Here is an 18,502-nt window from a genome sequence, read left to right as displayed (position 1 = left end):
ATATGTGAACAAAAATGTTTCAAGACTTCAATTCTAGATTACGTTTCTTTAATAAAACTGACAGTTGGTGAAATTTGTCCTCCATTCTGAGGATCAGACTTACCCTTCTGCTTGTGCCCAGGTTCAGTACCTGTACAGGGTGTTCTGCCGGCTGCGCCCAGGAATCTCTATCCTTGCTCTCCATGGTCGGCAGCAGCAGATGAGAAGAATGGAAGTCTACAATGAATTTGTCCGGAAGAGGGCTGCAGTGCTGTTTGCTACTGATATTGCAGCCAGAGGGTTGGGTAAGTGAGCTTGCTGGAGTACCATTCTGTGGTCATGGCAAATATATTTACCTATAGGGTGTTTTCCTGGAAATCTGAGTCTCAATTCTTGTGAGAGAGACTTTAGTAAATTGGTAAGTTGATGAACATGACAGATGACAGTGAAACTTTGTGTAGTATTTGCATCTCTGGTGAGCTTGGTTATGTTTCATGATAATTAAATCATAACCCCAAGGAGCCTCTGTAGTCATCAAAGGAGATGAAAGGTTTAAATTTTAAAGATAAGAAAATTACAACTTTGAAAACTGAAATTTAACAATAAAAATCAGTGAAATCCATTCTTTGACTAGTCACTTTGATTGTTAGATCACTATATTTAGCATTCTTTAACTTTCAGAAGGTACAGTGGTGACTGTACCTTGTAGCGTTGTGGGTAGGTACAGTGGAGGTAAGTAGAGGGCTAGTAGCCTGAGTTCTTCAGTCACTCTGACTGCGTAATCATCTTAAACATACATCTACAGTATGGGAATGTGCTACCCTATTTTAGCAGTTACTTTCTCTTGAGATAGGGTTTCACTATGTAGGTATAACTGGTTTCGAACCAGCTTTGTAGACTAGATTGGCCCCAAAGTCACAGAAATCCCAAGTGCTGGTATTGAAGGTGTGCATAATGACTTACAGCTGAAAATATTTTTTAAGTGATTCTCTTTGTCATCTTGGCCTTCTTACAGTGATTCTTTTTTAAAAATTAATAATTATTTACTTATTATGCCAGGCGGTGGTGGTACATGCCATGTGAGGCAGAGGCAGATTTATCTCTGTGAGTTCAAGGCCAGCCTGGTTTATAAAGTGAGTTTCATGACAGCAAGGGCTACACAGAGAAATTCTGTCTCAAAGCGCTCTTCCCCAAAAAAAGGTCAGGCAAAAATGACTTTACTTATCTTCTTTAGAAATCCTTGCAGCAAACCCTATACATGATTAGAGTTAGTTCTGAGAGATTGAGAGCAGGCTTCTTTGGAAATGAATAAAGCTTGTAGTATTCAGAAATACAGGGTGTATGGTTGTTTACCAGTTTATTTGGAGTTAGCACTAGCAGGAAAAGTAAAGTATAAATTTGTATTATTTTTATGTGTCTGTTCATGTGTGTGCAAAGTGTATGGAGAACAGAGGCGATGTTTGTTGTCTTCTGTGCTTTCTACCTTGTTTTTTGATATGTAGTCTCTCACTGCATTTGGAGTTCACAGAATTTTCTAAAATAACCAGCAAGCCCCAAATATCTTCTTCTCCCTGCCTCCCCAGTGCTGGAGTTAGGGAAAGTGCTTCTGTGCCTGATTTCATTTTTTTTCAATGAGTGCTGGTAATCCAAACTAAGATCTTTATGCTGTGTGACAGGCACTTTACCAAACTGAACCATCTCCTCAGACCCAGAAGCCAGTTTACTAGGACCCTATGAAGAGTGATACTTTTAGGTCATTAAACATCAAGGTATGGGCTGGAGGGATGGCTCAGTCATTAAAGGCTAGGCTCACAACCAGAACATCAGGGTATGTCGCTATTGTCACAAAGCACTGTCTCTTCTGTTTCAGAAAGAAGCAATTTTAGTTCACTTTATCAAAGTAGAAAAATATTTATAATTTCTTGGTTAATGCGATCAATTTTATTTTTAATAAAGTTTTGTTACGTGAGATGTGGTAGAAAGTCTTGGCACACGATACTGTAACATAACAGTAGTACAGCAGGCTAGATATTGAATTGTTTTTTTTTCCCCCTTTGATATTTCTTCTGTGTAGATTTTCCAGCTGTGAATTGGGTTCTTCAGTTTGATTGTCCAGAGGATGCTAATACATATATTCATAGAGCTGGGAGAACTGCCAGGTAGGTGTGGCCATTTCTTTGTTTTTGTACTGTTTAATAACAAAGCTTGCTAACATGGATTATGGGAGGCCAGCTCCTGCGATCCGCTCCAGGGCAGTGAAAAAGAAGACCTCAAAGTAGCAAGGGTTAGGAAAAAGTTCTTATCTATCTAAAGGCTAGACTTTTTCTATCTGAGGGAAAAATAATGAAACAGATGCTTTCTGATGATATTTTAATTTAACTTAAAAAATCTTTTCTGAGATTCCCTCTGTCTGCACATTGCTACATAGATTTTTACAGTTCCTAATTAGCCCACCATAGTCTCTACCACTTACTGCTCTGCCCTGTACTTCATTTCTTCTCTGTCCAGTTCTTTCTCCAATCACAATCTGGACAATTAACATGTTATACTTTCAGGGCCTGACCCTTCTCATGACACAGGATAAGTCATGTAGTTTCTCTTAGACTAGGGAATGTCATAATGACTGGCCAGAGAGCAAGGCCAGTGGTCTTACACTTAGTCCTTAAGTTGGTGAGGATTCTCAGTAAACAATTGACTGGAGCCTGACACTGGGACTACGTGCAAAAGTCAATTACTGAGAACATTATGTAGAATCAAGTTTCTTCTGTTCTGGACTTTGAATCAGTAAAAACAACACCTGGAAAATTATATTCATAAATATTAACTTAAGCAGAAAAGCATCTTCTGACCTTCCACAGCTATACGTGTGTCCTAATAATGGGATATATACGTGAGATAAACAAGCAGTGTGAAAACACCCATATCAGTTCTTAGGGAAGAAATGATATTCTTAGGGAAGAAATGAAGTGACTCATGAGAGAAATTACAGGCAGGAGCAACTGGTCATTTACAGTAAGTAACTCCATGGCTTTGCCAGATGGGACTGCCCATCAGGGAATTACACGACTGGTGGGTTCACTTGTTAAATGCTGGTTGTCACTGCTGTATACTCCCACTGCCCTCTACAGCTTGCTTCTGCTCCAGCTGTAGGTAAACAAAGACTGGAACAATTAGATATGTGAGTGCTAGTGTTTTGTTGTGAGTAACTCTGACAGGGCTAGGGAGACGGCTCAGTGGATGGATAAAAGTGCTTGCCATGTAAGCCTAAACTTGAGTGATCCCTGGGACCCACTTACAAAGCCTAATACAGGGTTGCTCACCTGTATTCCTATGCTAAGATGCCTCTCTGGTTTGGCCAGATGCTTGCACCAGCCAGCCTGTAGTAACGCTGCATCAGCAGAAGCCAGAGAGCCGCTTCCTTATTGGTGAGAGCCACTGAGTTGGTGAGAGTTGTCTTATGACTTCCACAAAGACTGGCATGCTCGCGCTCCTTCTCACACTTTCATGCACAATAAACAAATTGAAAAAGTACAGCCTGAAGGCTGTTGTTGAGAACAGTTCATGAAGTTTTATTGTTTTGCTTTAATTTACCCTTCTAAACTTCTTTAAGAACCGCTTACTGAACATCAGCTCAATGAATCTTCATGACTTCTCTGTTTTAAATGAAGAAGTCAAGTGTTTAAGCAGTAATACAATATGTTTGAAGGTACAAAGAGCCAAAATTTGAACCAGGCGGTCTGACTTCTCTAGTCTAGGTCTTGTACTCTTAATTTCTGTGGTATAAGTTTAGTAAGGGACAGGGTTGATAGGAGTCATAGATTGCCTTTTCTGATTGAAGTGAAGGCCCCTCCTAGTGACTTTTTAAATTTTTTTTGTATTTCATGTTGAAGCATCTTATATTGGCTAAAGAGCTGTGGGGAAAATGTCTGGGACATAAAACTACATCACAGATGGATCTAAATGAATGAAAAGAATTATGTAATATGTTGTACTATTGAGATTATAGTGAAATTTGTAGAATTATAAGTGGCTGACCTCTTTCTGGGTCACATTTGGTAATGGTTCTCAAAAGCCTTAGAGTCCTTCCTTTGCCTTAGCACTTTGTGCAGACATTGATCTTAAGGGAGGAGGGAGATGAGACCTGGATGTGGTTGCTCTCAGCTGAGATTGGAAGGCTCCTGCAGGTGGATCTTAAAGGTCAGGGTTTGCTGGGCTTTAGAGCAAGCCTAAGGCACTCTAGGCAATTTAGACCCTGCCTTAAAGAGAAGTTAGAAGAGGACTGACAGTGTCCAGTGGAAGAATTCGTGTCCCGGCGTGCGCGAGCTCGAGAGTGCTGCCGTGCATGTATGAGCACCTGAGTGTGAGTCGCTGGCACCCGTGCACACACACTGAAAGTGACATCCTCTGTCGTCCCGGGCTGTGTGGTAGAGACGGGTAGATAATGAGAACTCATTGGCTACTTAGTCCAGCTGAGTAGATGAGGTCCAGGCTCAGTGAGAGACGGAGAGCAGGTGGGGAAGACGCCAACAACCACGTCTGGACTTCTCATACACGCTTGAAACATGCCATGTAACATGAGAACAGAAAAATGGAAAACAAATGAATATCAGTTCAGTAAAATTGTAATAAGTATTTAAAATGGTTAGGAATTGTAAATAACATAAACATTAATTATAATAAAGTCATGTTAATTGTGATTAGCTATAGGTGGAGTGCTTCTTTGGCTTACGTTTTTTTTACTCTTCCTGCTGTCAAAGTGGTATAATTTGGTACTTTCATGGAGTTTGGTGTTGATCTAACTGGACTAGCATCTGTCTCTGATTTCTAGGCTTTCCCAAGGATGATAGGATCTTTAGCCCTGAGGGCCAAAGACTGTTTCCCTTATTGGCTTCATCTTTCTACCTGATCTGTGTCCACTCCTTCCCATCATTCCTTCCTCTCCTAACCTCTTTCCTCTCTCTTTTGCTCTCCTTCCTTCCTCCCATCCTTTTCTTCTTTGCAAACTTCCCTCCTTTTTCTTTTCACACTTTCTCTTCCTTTCCTCTCTTCCCTTTCTTTCACAATCAGTTTTTAGCTAACTTTGAAGAAAATAATAGATATTTTTGTATGAAGAGACTTTTTTTTTCACCTGAAGCAAGTTTTTCTGCAGCCTAATAAGTAGAGTGTCCTGTTTCCTAATTTTCATAAACTGCTAACGAGTGTTTGAGTGTCTTCTGATTGACTTGAATTTACACCATGGGTCGCCAGCAAACATGACTAATAAAAATGTACTCAAATGTCTTTCTTTTAAGAATAAAAGAAGGAAGACAATAGTATAATGGTAAGCATATTTTAAAGTAGATTGATTTGCTAGAAAAGAAGTCTCTGAATTGGAATTAATGATATATTTTAAACATGAGGTAAGAGTTGAGACTGAGTTCTGTAGAAGATATCATTACAATGAAACAGACCAGCCTCTAAAATTTGTTGTCTCTTGACAGCTAGGAAAAATGGAGCACACACTGTTCTATTTATAATAATAATAATAATAATATAATATTATTATTTGTGTGTGTGTGTGTGTGTGTGTGTGTGTGTGTGTGTGTGAAGTGCTTGATGTATGTATGAGTACACATGATGTGCCTGTGGAGGTCAGAGGACAACTTAGTGGAGTCAGTTTTCCTTTTCTGCCTTCACTTGGGCTCCAGGACCTGAGCTCAGGTTTCCAGGCTTTGATGACAGGCACCTTCACCCACTTAACCATCTTCCCATCCCTGTTTTCAGTTCTTACGAAGGTGAACCTTAGTATTCTGGGTTCACATTTGGATTATTTTTCACAGTGAGATCTTTTGAAAAGTCTTAATGGAAGCTGGTGATAAAAAACCTTTCGCCCATGACTTAATTTCCTTTAGTAAACATGTAGTTTGTAAAAATTGGTGTATGCACCACGGACGTTTGCATTTTTGTGGTTGTGTGTGTCTTTAGATAGAAATGGTTGATATAGTATCTCAGAAGTATCAGACTAGACTCAGAGGTCTCTCACCCGTGCCCGTTGTGTGGTGTGGAAGGTGGGCACCGAGCCCTTCATAGAATATATTTAGCAGTGTCGGGAAATCTGCGTGAGGTTATTGAGCATTTCAGTATATCAGATGATTAAAGGGAGATTTTTAGTTTTGGAGAATTGGTGGAAATACAGTATAGTTGAACATTATGGTGAGCATTAATTGGGTCTTGATAGTTGTGGAGCTGAAGACTTAGGACAGTACTGCAATGCTGAGTCTGAAAAGAATACTACTTTCTTTTTCTATTTTAAAGAATATTTTAATGTATTTTTAACACAGTCATTAACTTTTAAAGTAGAAGCCTGACCCTTCATACATAAACAACACATTCTGGATTGACCATTTCAGTGAAGAGGTTATCATGTCTTCTGCTTACTCTCTTCTCTGGTGGTTGAAAATGGCCATTAATGGATTTAGAGATAATGAGAAAGCTTCGTGGGCCATGAGACTGAATAATTGAGTTGAATAAAGGCTAAATTAAAAATTGAAACTAATTAAAATCCTGTGTTAGGCTGTAATTAAAACCATGTTTCCAGAAAGTGTTTGCTTTTGGAATTGAACATTAATATATAAATATAAAAAGTGGTTTTGTCAGAAAAATTGCTAAAGTTGGAGAATATGGCTTCTTTACTTTTTGTGCCTTACCAAGGAGAAATAAAGGGTGAGCCAGGTGTTATTGTCTCCAAGCATTTACTGTTTTACTGGATTCTTTGGATATATAGCAAAGAAAAATTTTCCTTAGCCCAGTTAACAAAATGATGTCCTCTTTGAGACAAATGAGTGAAGACAGTTTGTTAGGGTTTGTCCTATAGGACATTTTGCCACTTCAAAGCAATTGTCTTTAAGGCTTGAGGTTTTGGTTCTCAAAAGCCTGACTTCTTTTAAGTAAAAAATTTGCAGTTGAAAGCGCAGAAGATTGGTTATTAGAAAGTATGCACACACCAGATAAGCCTTTTGTTTGCGGGCAGTAGGGAGGCTAGGAGAGAAGGTGGGAGTTTATGTGTAACTTTTTCTATTCTAGACTGCTGAGGAAAAATTCATTTTAGCTGGATTCCAATTCAGCCATTTTCACCTTTTTTGTAGTTCTCAGAATTTTGAGTTAGAGAGTGAACTGTGACTCCACTAGGGGGCAGCAGAGCCGAGCGTTTGCATCTCCTAGTCTTTGGGTCCCTCTAACAGCAAGCATGAAGCTGCAAACTAGTTAAAATTCCTAAATTGGGAAGGGCTCATGGTTTGCAGAAAATACTCTTATTATTATTAAGGGATCAATGAGAATTTTTTAAAGGAGTCCTTAGCTTTTTGCAAACTGAAATAATAAAGACAATTTCCCTAAGAATTAAGCCTAATGTGAATTTATTAGGTATGTGATAGGAACATTATTTTCAAATGAAATTTTCTATTCTTAAAAATTCACTTAGCTGAGAATTTTAAAATTCTACTGAGTCTGTTTCTCCCAAGGAGGAAATTGCTTTCTTATATAGCTTATGTCTGTTGATAACTGGACTTTAATAAAGGGCAGAACAAATCTTTTTTGTCTTTGAAACATTGGAGAGCTGAGATGAAATACAGCTGGTAGAGGCACAGAGGCAAGTAGGGGTCTGATATTTCTTAGGAGTCAGCCAGTTCTCAGGTACTTCCTCTGCTCAATTCAGCAGGGCAAGTGGTCTTTTAAAGCATAAGGCAAATTCTCTGACTCCTATGAGAGCTTCCCTGTTAAGTCAGTGACAACCCCATACACTTTCCTTGTCTGTCTGTCTGTCTGTCTGTCTGTCTGTCTGTCTGTCTGTCTGTCTGTCATTTTTCTTGTTTCAGGTCTTGCTGCTGCTGATAAACGTTAGATGCTATTGCCTTAGGCTTTTTGAATTAGTTGTTTCTAATATACTGCTTTCCCGCAGTTACCTGTGTGGCTTTTCTGTTATCCTCCTCGAGCCATTCCTCTGCATCATTTCTCACATTTAGATATGTTAGAGCAACTAGTTGGCTTTCTTTTTCTTGTTTACTTTCCTCATTACTAGATTGCATTATAAAGGTTTTTTTCTAAATTGGTGGCCAGCAAGCCCAAGAGACTCTCCTGTTTCCCCGTTCTTTCCAGCACTGAGTTCTAGGCATGCATGATTATACCTGGATTGTAGTGTGGAGCTGCGGGCTGAGTTCCTGTCTCCCTGCTCCCGGCCACCTGCTAGCTTATGCCCCAAAATAACATCACACAAATTGTATTCTTTTAAATACTGCCTGGCCCATTATTTTCAGCCTCTTACTCACATCTTGATTAACCCATATCTAATAATCTGTGTAGCACCTTTACCGTTTAGTTTCTAGCGTACGTCCATCTTGGGCTGGAGCTTCATCGCATCTGGTTGCAGAGGCAGGGCAATTGTCTGAGCCATCTACCTCACTTCCTTCTTCCTGTTCTGTCTACTCAACCCACCTATTTTCTAACCTATTAGGCCAAGCAGTTTTCTTTATTAATTAACCAATGAAATCAACAGATTGATAGAAGACCCGCCTCCATCACTGGATGTTTACCTGGATGCTGGGTGTCTGAACTCAGGTCTCCCCTCAAGCTGCGCAGCAAAGCTTGTGGCGTCTTTTCTGGGTTCACTCACGGTGCCACCTCAGCGTGTCCTCTGGCTTCTCTTTTGGGCTTGAGGCGAGGTTTCTTCGTGTTGCCCAGACTGTCCTAGAACTCAGAGATCTGCCTGCTTTGCCTCCCAAGTGTGTACCACCACCACCTGGCTTGCCCTCTGACTCTTAACCTGTCCTCAGAGAGCAGACACAGCAGTTGCGATGTCTGTCATCTGTCTTACTTGGTCAGGATGTGTCTTTATTTTATATGCTAATAACTTCTGAGATCATGTATGGTTTAGTTTAGTGGCTAAAGGGGAATGTTTTGAATTCATACTTTTTTGTAGTGTATGAAGATGAGTAACTTTGAATCATACAATTTTGCATTTAAACAATGAGAAAGGTATTTACAACTAGCTCTTCAGTTCCAACAGATAATTAGATAACGGAGTGCTTATATATTCATAATTCTGTTTATAAGAAAGTTAAATAAGCATGAAGACAAATATTCAAATTTTTATTGCTCTCTGAAATACTACTGTCTCCCTTGCAAAACTTGACTATCCTTTTCATGTCTCTACAATTAATATTAGAATGGCTTCTGATTCTTCAAGGTTCATTTAAGGCTTCATTATTTCTGGACAGTTTTCTTAATATCTAGACTACTAGGTAATATTCTCTGTCATACTCTTACAGCATCCTCGTGTTACTAATCAAATCCTGAATTACTTTTTTTTTTCCCAGACAGGGTTTTTCTATGTAGCCTTGACTGTCCTAGAACTTACTCTGTTGACCAGGCTGGCCTTGAACTCACAGAGATCCACCTGTCTCTGCCTCCTGAGTGCTGGGATTTATTACTTTTTTTTTTTAATATCTGTTCATATAGACATTCAACTTTAAATAGCTAGCATGATGTCTGTTTTCTCACCATTTTACTGCCAGACATATTAATAAGATTTAAAAAAATAACAAACTATCTATAAAAGATAGCTTAACATTTTGATATATTTTAATCTTTTTCAGTCTGTTCATACAAGGATATATTTTTTCTTCATTAGAGTTAGATTTTAAAATTAATATGTAAGGTAAAAAGCTTTTCTTTAGATTTCATAATAAAAGTACAGTACCATCTCTTAGTTAAGTTGCAAAAAAAATTTTTCTTTCAACATTTAATGGTAAAATATTATTTGCAGACAGTATTATAGAATTTCTTGCAGAGGCATTCAGGGCAGTACAAAATCAGGCTTGAATGTACCTTTTAAGTCATCTTCCCTGCTGTTCATTTTTTCATTCCAGCTGTGGACTTTCCCTTTTTAGGCCTGTCTTTACTAAATCAGTCTTTCATTGTTGTCCTGTTTCTCCACCATGACCCAGCATTCTCTTAGAACACCGTGGGCCCCTTTGTGTCTGCCTTAAAGACCTGACTGAAGTCCATCTGCGGTGTCGCATCTTTCCTCGGTCACTTCCGAATAGCCGTCCTCCACTTCTGAGCTGGAGCGCTTGTTGCCTGTGACCGTCCTTTGTCTTTCTTTGATGGTTGTCTGGAATCTCGTGCTTGTATGTGTTTGTTGCTCCTGCCTAGGAGCTTGTCATTTCTGTTTAGGACAGGGCCCTGCTTCTGTGTGTTTGATTTATTCCTGAGTCATGGCTTCTCAGTAATTACTTGGTGGTTATAAGGATGTGCCCCTCAGATTTTATACCACGAGTGTAAAGACTGCTTTGAGATTATGATTTTTCTGTAAACGTTGTACTAAATACCCCATCCGACTCTCGTTGCTCATGTCCCAGATGGCACTGTGGTATTGGTTCACTGCTCAGGCAGCACAAGTGACGTCAGAACTGTAGGGAGCCTTTGCCTGTGTCAGCACAGATTTCTGAAGTGTGGTATAGTAAGGCTTGGCTCATGTGAGAAAAGGGCAGTTAGAAGGTGTTTACCCGAGTAGGCCTGTTTCTTAAATTGACCTGAAAAGTTTTATTTTAAAGGTGTCAGTAAAATCCATAGGCAGATGAATTGATTTCTGTGTTTTGGTTCTGAGACAGAGTTTGCTGTTATCTCAGTCCTGCCTTGACCCTGCAGCGGTTCTTCTGCCTTAGCCTCCTGTATTCAGAGATTACAGGCCTATGTGTCAGTATTCCCCAAACCCGATTTCTTCAGTGTATTTGGTTGCCATGTTTAAGAAGTAATTTGTCATAATTCTCTTGTGGTTTGGGTGGAAGCAGTCTCCTTGATATATTTGTATGAACTTATTTTGAAATATCCCTTTGGGATTGGGCCTGTTGTTGCCTGAGGCTACATACAAAAGCAATGCCATCTTGGCCCCCATCTCAAAAGAGGAATTCTGCTTAATTGCTTCTTTTTTAGATGCTAGCTCTACTTTTGAAGTACAGCCTTAAAGGCAATGGGAATTACAGTAAGTGATTGAAATTTGATGCAAGGCAGCTAGAGTCCTACTTTTCTGACATCATGGAAGATTAAAAGCGGGTTTTTCTAGCATTTACTAATTAAGTGATTTCATGTCATCTATGCATCTTCTTGTCAAATGTAAAATTAAGATTGTATTGATGCATTTAAAAATTTTTATTTTGTTTAGATACAAAGAAGATGGAGAAGCTTTACTAATTTTATTACCCTCGGAAAAACAAGGGATGGTGCAGCAGCTTCTCCAGAAGAAAGTACCTGTGAAGGAGATCAAGTAAGAGCTGGTTGTCCCTATGTTGCTGTTAGCAGTGGGAACATGACATCATTGCCTGTGCTTCCTTCTTCCTCCTAATCTATTCGACCATCTAGCTTCCGATTTAGAGGGGGAATAAGAGGACTTTAAAAAAGTCTTAGGAGAAGAAATTTGAGGCTGACAGCAAGTGTGAGGAAAAGTACAATTCTCCACATTCCCCACCTTGCACATGCCCGTCTCCTCCAGTATCAGCACCTAGCACACTGCTGGTTTGTTGCAGCTCAGGACCTGCATTGACATCTCAGTGCCACTCTGAGTCCCCAGTTCACAGGAAGTTTCTCTTGGTGTCCCTGAAATTAGTATCTGAGAGAGCCTCCTTAAAGGAAGGACTATTTTGGCTCACGGTTTCAGAGGCTGTGTTGTTAAGGAAGGAGGTGTGGCAGAGCAGAGCAGAGCAGGTCATCTGGTGGTGGGCTAGGGAGCAGAGGAAGAATGCCTGAGTGCCATGTTTCCAGTTTTACTGAAGTCTACTCTAGTGAATGAATTTGTTTCCATGGATTAGCCTTTTAGTGCTGCATTTAATGTCCTTACTGTATTTGAGATTCATCTAGAAATTTTGTGTGTACATAGAGGCTGATATCAGAGTGCCCCTTTCAAATGCTTTCCTACTTTCTTTTCTGGAGATGAGGCCTCTCTCTCTGACCCTGACTGGCTGGCCAGCTCCTAGGGTCTGTCTGTCTCTTCCCTGACTCCGCCCCTCAGGCCAGTCCTGGGGCTTCAGGTGTGCATGGCTGTGTCTGTTTATCAAGTTGGTGTTGGAGATCCAGACTCAGGTTTTCCTGCTTGTGTAATATTTTGCTCATTTAGCCGTCTCCTGAGCCCTTTCTGCTTTATATTTATATCTATTATTTATGTTGAATTTTTTTAAAGTATGTTCCAGGATTCATGTGTTTTACACGTCCAGTTTTAATACCATTTATTAGAAAGACTAATTTTGTTTCCTTTTGTTGCTGTGGTTCTTTTGTTAAAGGTCCGTTGACTATACATGTGACTGTATTTTGGAACTCTGTTCTCCTTGATTTTTTTATTTTTTTATTTTTATTTTTTTTTGCCAATTACTGTACTTAACCTGGCAGCCCTGCAGCTTGTGTTTGGAATCAGTTTATTGATACCCATAAAATAACTGGCTGGTATTTGTATTGGTATTACATTGAATCTGCAGATCAAGTGAGAAATAGATTGAAACCGTGACAAGATTGAATTTCCCTGAAACTGAAAAATCATGGTTATTTGATTTATTTAATCATAGTTTTGTGGGCTTTTTTTTTTTTTTTTTTGGTTTTTCGAGACAGGGTTTCTCTGCAGCTTTGGAGCCTGTCCTGGAACTAGCTCTTGTAGACCAGGCTGGTCTCGAACTCACAGAGATCCGCCTGCCTCTGCCTCCCGAGTGCTGGGATTAAAGGCGTGCGCCACCACCGCCCGGCCGTTTTGTGGGCTTTTTAAAAAAATGTAGATCTTGCTCAGACTTTCTTAGCCTTTGGTATATTTGCATTCAGAAGCCTTGTTATACGTTTTAATAGTCCCTGGAACATTTTGTTCCTTTCTTTTGATTTTCCAAGTAGGTTGTCATTTCACTTTCAAACAAGTATAGTTTTATTTTTTTTCTCAATCAGTATGCTTTTAGTATTATTTCTCCTCCTCCTCCTCCTCCTCCTCCTCCTCCTCCTCCTTTTCCTCCTTCTTCTTTTTCTTTTTTGATTTACTACATTGAAAAGCAGCATCCCCTGCTTTTTTATTTCCTTATCATTTTATGTGTATGGTTGTTTTGCTTTCATGTATGTCCTTTGTGCTGTATTTCTGGTGCTGGTGGGAGCCAAAAGAGGGCGTCAGATCATCTTGATCTGGACTACAGATAGTTGTGAGCTGCCATGTGGGTGTTGAGAATTGAACCCAGGTTCTCTGGAAGAGTGGCTATTGCTCTGTTAACTGCTGAGCCTTTTCTCCAGCACCCCCTGCTTTGTTCTTAATTTTAAGGGGGAAACTGGAAAATTCGCACTTCTGCTAAGGGTGATGTTAAGTCTAACCTTTATTTTTTTTAAGAGCTGTTATAAGTTTTTTACTTCCAGTTTATAAGTAACTTGTTTTTATTACTTACCTATACACACACACACACACACACACACACACACACACACACACACACACACTAGGTGATAGGTTATATTAATTTATCTATTGAATGTTGAAACAAACATAGTAATGGTAGAGTTATTTATTGGTTGAATGATTACTTCATTGATTGATTGAGATAGTCTCAATGTAGCCCAGGCTACCTTCAAATGTACTGTGTGTGTAGCTTAGGTGGTCTCCACTTTCCAAATGCTGATATTATAGGCATTTGCCACCACATCTGACTTTAGTTGACCTTTTCTTGAAAATATTAAACAATTCTGTTTGTGATTGTGTTGTTAATGTTGTTTGTGTGTAGTATACATGTGCATGTGTGCCTGTACATGTGTCTCTGTCTCGGGAGGCATGAGGTTCAGTTGGGTCTTTCCTTGATTGCCATTCTCCATCTTTATTTTTTGAGAGGGGCTCTCACTCTGAACCTGAAGCTCATCACTCTGGCTAGTCTGGCAGCCTTCCTAGTGAAGGGCAGGGTTCTAGCTGTCTTCAGTTTATCTCCATCCTCCCCCAAAGGCTGAGGTCACAGACACATACTACAATGCCGCCCAAGAGCTGAGCTTAGAGCCTTCTGCATATATGGCAGGCACTTCACCAGCCGAGTCATCTCCCCCGCTTCGACACCTGCAGAATACTATTTATATTGAAACAGTTTTGCAGAATGCAGCAGAGAAAAATAAGAGAAAGGAGAACTTCTTAGTTTCAAGGAGCATTGAAGGTTTGAAAGGGTAATACCTCTTGAATGAAATCATTTTGTGGGTGGTTCTTTCATTTCAAAGGAACATAATCTCCTTTCATTGAGGATGTGTACATTGGGCATAGTGGAATCCATCAGAGTCTTACGTGGAGACATTGAAAAATAGTTTGATTTGTCTAAAAGTAATTTTAACTGTTAGATAGTGAAAGAGCTGGTTGAGAATATAGAAGATAAAAATTGACCACATATTAAGTTTTAAAGTGAGTAGCTTTGTGTGTGTTGAAAATTTTCTCTATTAATAAAGGAAAAACAACTTCATCTACTCTTATTATTTCCCTGTTGCTACTCTAGTGTTGGAGTAATGTAATAATTCAGTTTGAAAATAGGAAAACAAAAGGTGTCTCTTAGTCTATAGATGAGAAATAATGTTAAACACTCAAAAGTCAAATTGAAAATGCTGTGTATTATTTCTGTTTTTAAAATTGAGATTATTTTTTAGTTTAACCATTTTTATTTATTTTTTTATTAAAAAGAATCAATCCAGAAAAACTTATTGATGTTCAGAAAAAACTAGAATCATTTTTAGCCCAAGATCAAGATTTAAAAGAAAGAGCTCAAAGGGTAAGTCAACTTTGAATCCAGTGTTTTGTTTTTTTTTTTTTGGAATGAGTTTATATGATCAGTGTTGCATGGTCATAGCTAAAAGGTTTAAACAGTGAAATTTTTACTTCTTTAATTCTAAAATTAATTCTTAATTTTTAAGAGTGTTTCTTAAAATTTACCTTAATTTTAAAAAGTATTTCTTAAATTTACCTGTGTTTAATCTTATTAGATACATAGGGGAAGTTCTAAGATGAGTTTTTAGTTTGAAGCAGCCTGGTGTCTAGTATACTTGATAAACTTATTTTTTTCAATGAAATTATTATAAGTTCTGATTGCATTTTCTGGTGGAGAGATTAATATTGTCTTTACTAAGCTTAATTTCTTGGTGACATAGAATTTTAGCAAATTATCTCCAGCAATGAAATTTGAATCTATTAATATGACTTACTATTCTTGAATAGCTTTTCTGAACTAAAAAGTCTTAGTAAGAAATTGCCTACACTGACATTTTATTATGATGTACATCTGACATTTTGAAATGTGTGCACATTCTGGAATGGTCAAGTAAGACTAATCAATCTTCAGATCAGTTACTTGTGAGGAGAAATGTTAGGAATCAGCCACCGATGCCTAAAGCGTTGATAGTGCTGTGATTTACTGCATGACTGGCAGGTTATTTGTTTATTGGTTCAGGAGATAGAAAATGCTGAAAAGATGTAGTTTCACTGGCTTAAGCATATAGATTATTAGCCATCTAGAACAAAAAATATAGATTAGCACGCTGAAATAAACGATGTGACTTACTGGTGTCACACATGGTTAAGCAGAATGGCTGTTTTCCCAGCACCATCTTGCTATCTGGTTTCAGAAAAATGACTTTCTAGCTTTTGATTAATCTTGATGGAACAAAACCTATAAGCACATGGTATTATTTCTTGTGAGTATTGCAGAGGAAAATACCTTTGAACCAGCACCATTCATTGTTAATGCCTTTGGAAACAGAAAATGGTTTGTTGGGAGATTAGTTGGGTAGAAAAGATTGGTGTGAATGTAGAGATACAGAAGAAAATATGAAGATTAAGAAATATGGCCTGAAGGATTAAATATGCTTTATAAAATTTTTATATGTGTGCTGTATGTATTCTTTGTGTGCATGTGTATGTGTAGGTGTGCATACATGTGTGTGAACATATGTGTGGAGGCCAGAGGTCAGTTATGGCTGTCTTCTTCATTCATTCTTTACCTTATTTTTTTGAGAAAAGGTCTCTTATTGTACCTGGAGCGATGCATCTGGCTAGGCTTGGACTAACTGGGCTGCCTGTTGCAGGGATCCTTCTGTTACTGGCTTCCCAGTGCTGGGATTACAGGCACATTCTGCATGCCCGGTCTTCAAGTTCTCAAGCTTCTATGGTCAGTACTTTACTGACTGAGCCATCTCCTAGCCCTTCACAAATTATTGTTAAAGGAAGAGTACTTGCGGAGATGTATTTTATTATCTATTTGTTTCACAAACTGATAGGAACTGATAAGAGCATATCTTTATTTAAAAAAAGTAGAAGTAAAAATTTCCAGGATGATGGTAAATTATTTGAAATCACAATATAAAAGGGAAAACAACCTTTCTGTCAAAATTTGACTCATTTATAGTGAAATTTATTTTATTGAAAAAATTATTTTTTGACTATTACAGTAGTATTATCAACAAAAAGCATTTATATGCATCTGCTATATTTCAGAAGATATTCTGGGTGTTTTATATGGATTTCTCATTGTCATAACATTTAGTTATTACTGTTGTATTTTTGATAGATGAGAAAATTTCAATTTAGAAAAATGCTGACTTTTGCTCAGCTAATAACAAGGAATCAGTACAGATACTCTATCTGTATTATTCTATTATTGCCTGTGTTATTTCATTGCACTTCATTATAATTAAGTAGTGCTAATTAATATTCAGTAGCTTTTTGGGAAGTTGAGGATTTTCTCATTTGAGGTAAGATTTTATGTAGCCCTGGTTGGCCTTGAATTTCCAGTGTCTGTCTCTACCTCCCAAGTGATGGAATTGCAGGCAATGCACCACCATGCACAGCTAGGCAATATTTTGTATTGTGTTGGAATAAAATGCAAAATCTTTCCTAATATTACAGTTGTAGCAGTTTATTTTTCTGTGTATGCAAATTAGAGTTTGTTGATCTAGTTTGTATTTTTTCAGTGCTACTGAATTAGTTCTTAGTTTTCTTTGGTTTAGGCTGATTCATATTTTTTATTTTACAGTGCTTTGTCTCCTACATACGTTCGGTATATCTTATGAAGGATAAAGAAGTATTTAATGTGAGCAAGTTGCCTATTACTGAGTATGCACTGTAAGTATTGATAGCACCTATGATGAAGCTAGAGGGATCGCTCCTAGGGTCTCCTCTAAGAGCCTGCTCTTTACCTTAGAACAGTCCATTGAAAATCTGCAGAGAAGTATGTTAGATTAACTCTTGGAAATTAACCAGTATTTTAGTTCTTATTGTCAGGAGGTTCATATTTATAAGTTTATTTTTTCAGTCTTTATCTCTTATGGACACTTGCAGTTACTGTTGCAAGATGTTGCAAGATTTAGTGCCTCAGGTTGGGGAATGTATGGAAGGACTAACTGGTTTTGTTGGAATAGTTGTGAGATTACAAAAACGAAAATAACCTTTTAACTTTTAAACTCCCTCTTTGTTGGAGTCCTATCTATGGGAAATGCATTGACCAAATCTTTTAAGTACCTTTGAGCTTTATTATAGCTTAATGTTTATCTTAGGTTTCCAAGATAAAATATGCTTTAGGCAAAGTCCGAATGCTTGGCTTGTTTTCTAGGAATTTGAATGCCTTTACTTTTAAATTTAGTTTAACAAAGAAAATTTTAAAAATATTTTATTTGAGGATTTCATACATGAGAATATTTATATCCTTTCCATTTTCCCCTTATAACAAAAAAAAAATTTGACTTAGGTAAGCTGCTGTTTTCTGTTCAGTTAGATTCTACATTTAATATTATATGATCTGTCAGTTGTAAACCCTTTTTTGAGATAGCATTACTATTTTAGTATTGGATGGGAAAAATCCTGTGCCACGGAAACATGCTTTTGTTCCTTATGCTTATTTACTAGTTCCTAGTTTCATCATTTTTTAATATGATGCAAAGATTTGGGCTTTTTTTCTGGTTGCTGCAATATTCACAAATGATGAGCATAGGTTTTGAATACTGCAGGGTCATATATAGCAGCTGTCTTGTTGCATCAAACTAGTAAATGTCCTGTTTGTTGTTGAGGACTTGCTTTTGGTGATGTTTACACAGGGCAAATAGTTAAGTCTAAGTTATCATTATGGTTTGACTATGCTTTTAGATTATGCTGATACTCAGATGTATAATTTTCTTGAGGTATAGGATTTCCTTTAGAAGCCTATGATAACTAAAGCATTTGCCATGTTTATAAGATAGAAGGTTAAAAATATACTAGGGAAATACTTTGAGTGGCCAATATATGGAGGTCATTTCATTCAATGATAGAATTGCATGTGTATATATACTCTTGTCTTCAAGGAATTCAGGTTTTAGTGTCTGAAAGCCCTGTCTCTGTACTGCATCATTAGAAATCCTCTGGTGCATATAAACTCATGTCTCACCCTTCATATCATGACGGCAGTAGTGATAGAAATGACTGCCACAGTTGCCTATTTATTATTTTCACTATTGCATGTTTATTAGCTTTATCACAACTCTATTA

At 38.0% G+C, this 18,502-nt stretch overlaps 1 protein-coding gene across 2 annotated transcripts in view; it reads left to right on the top strand.

The window, feature by feature from the left end:
- Positions 1-18,502, top strand: part of Ddx10 (DEAD-box helicase 10) — a 150,877-nt gene that overhangs the window by 20,656 nt on the left and 111,719 nt on the right. For both annotated transcript variants that reach the window (XM_038322666.1, XM_038322665.1), the window contains exons 8-12: positions 122-284; positions 2,054-2,138; positions 11,177-11,278; positions 14,672-14,759; positions 17,016-17,104. In XM_038322666.1, coding sequence (XP_038178594.1) covers positions 122-284; positions 2,054-2,138; positions 11,177-11,278; positions 14,672-14,759; positions 17,016-17,104 — 527 coding nt within the window. The remainder of the gene's footprint in view (positions 1-121; positions 285-2,053; positions 2,139-11,176; positions 11,279-14,671; positions 14,760-17,015; positions 17,105-18,502) is intronic.

This window comes from Arvicola amphibius, chromosome 3 (genome assembly GCF_903992535.2).
Source record: "Arvicola amphibius chromosome 3, mArvAmp1.2, whole genome shotgun sequence".
Lineage (NCBI taxonomy): Eukaryota > Metazoa > Chordata > Mammalia > Rodentia > Cricetidae > Arvicola > Arvicola amphibius.
This window is presented reverse-complemented; position numbering and strand designations above follow the sequence as displayed.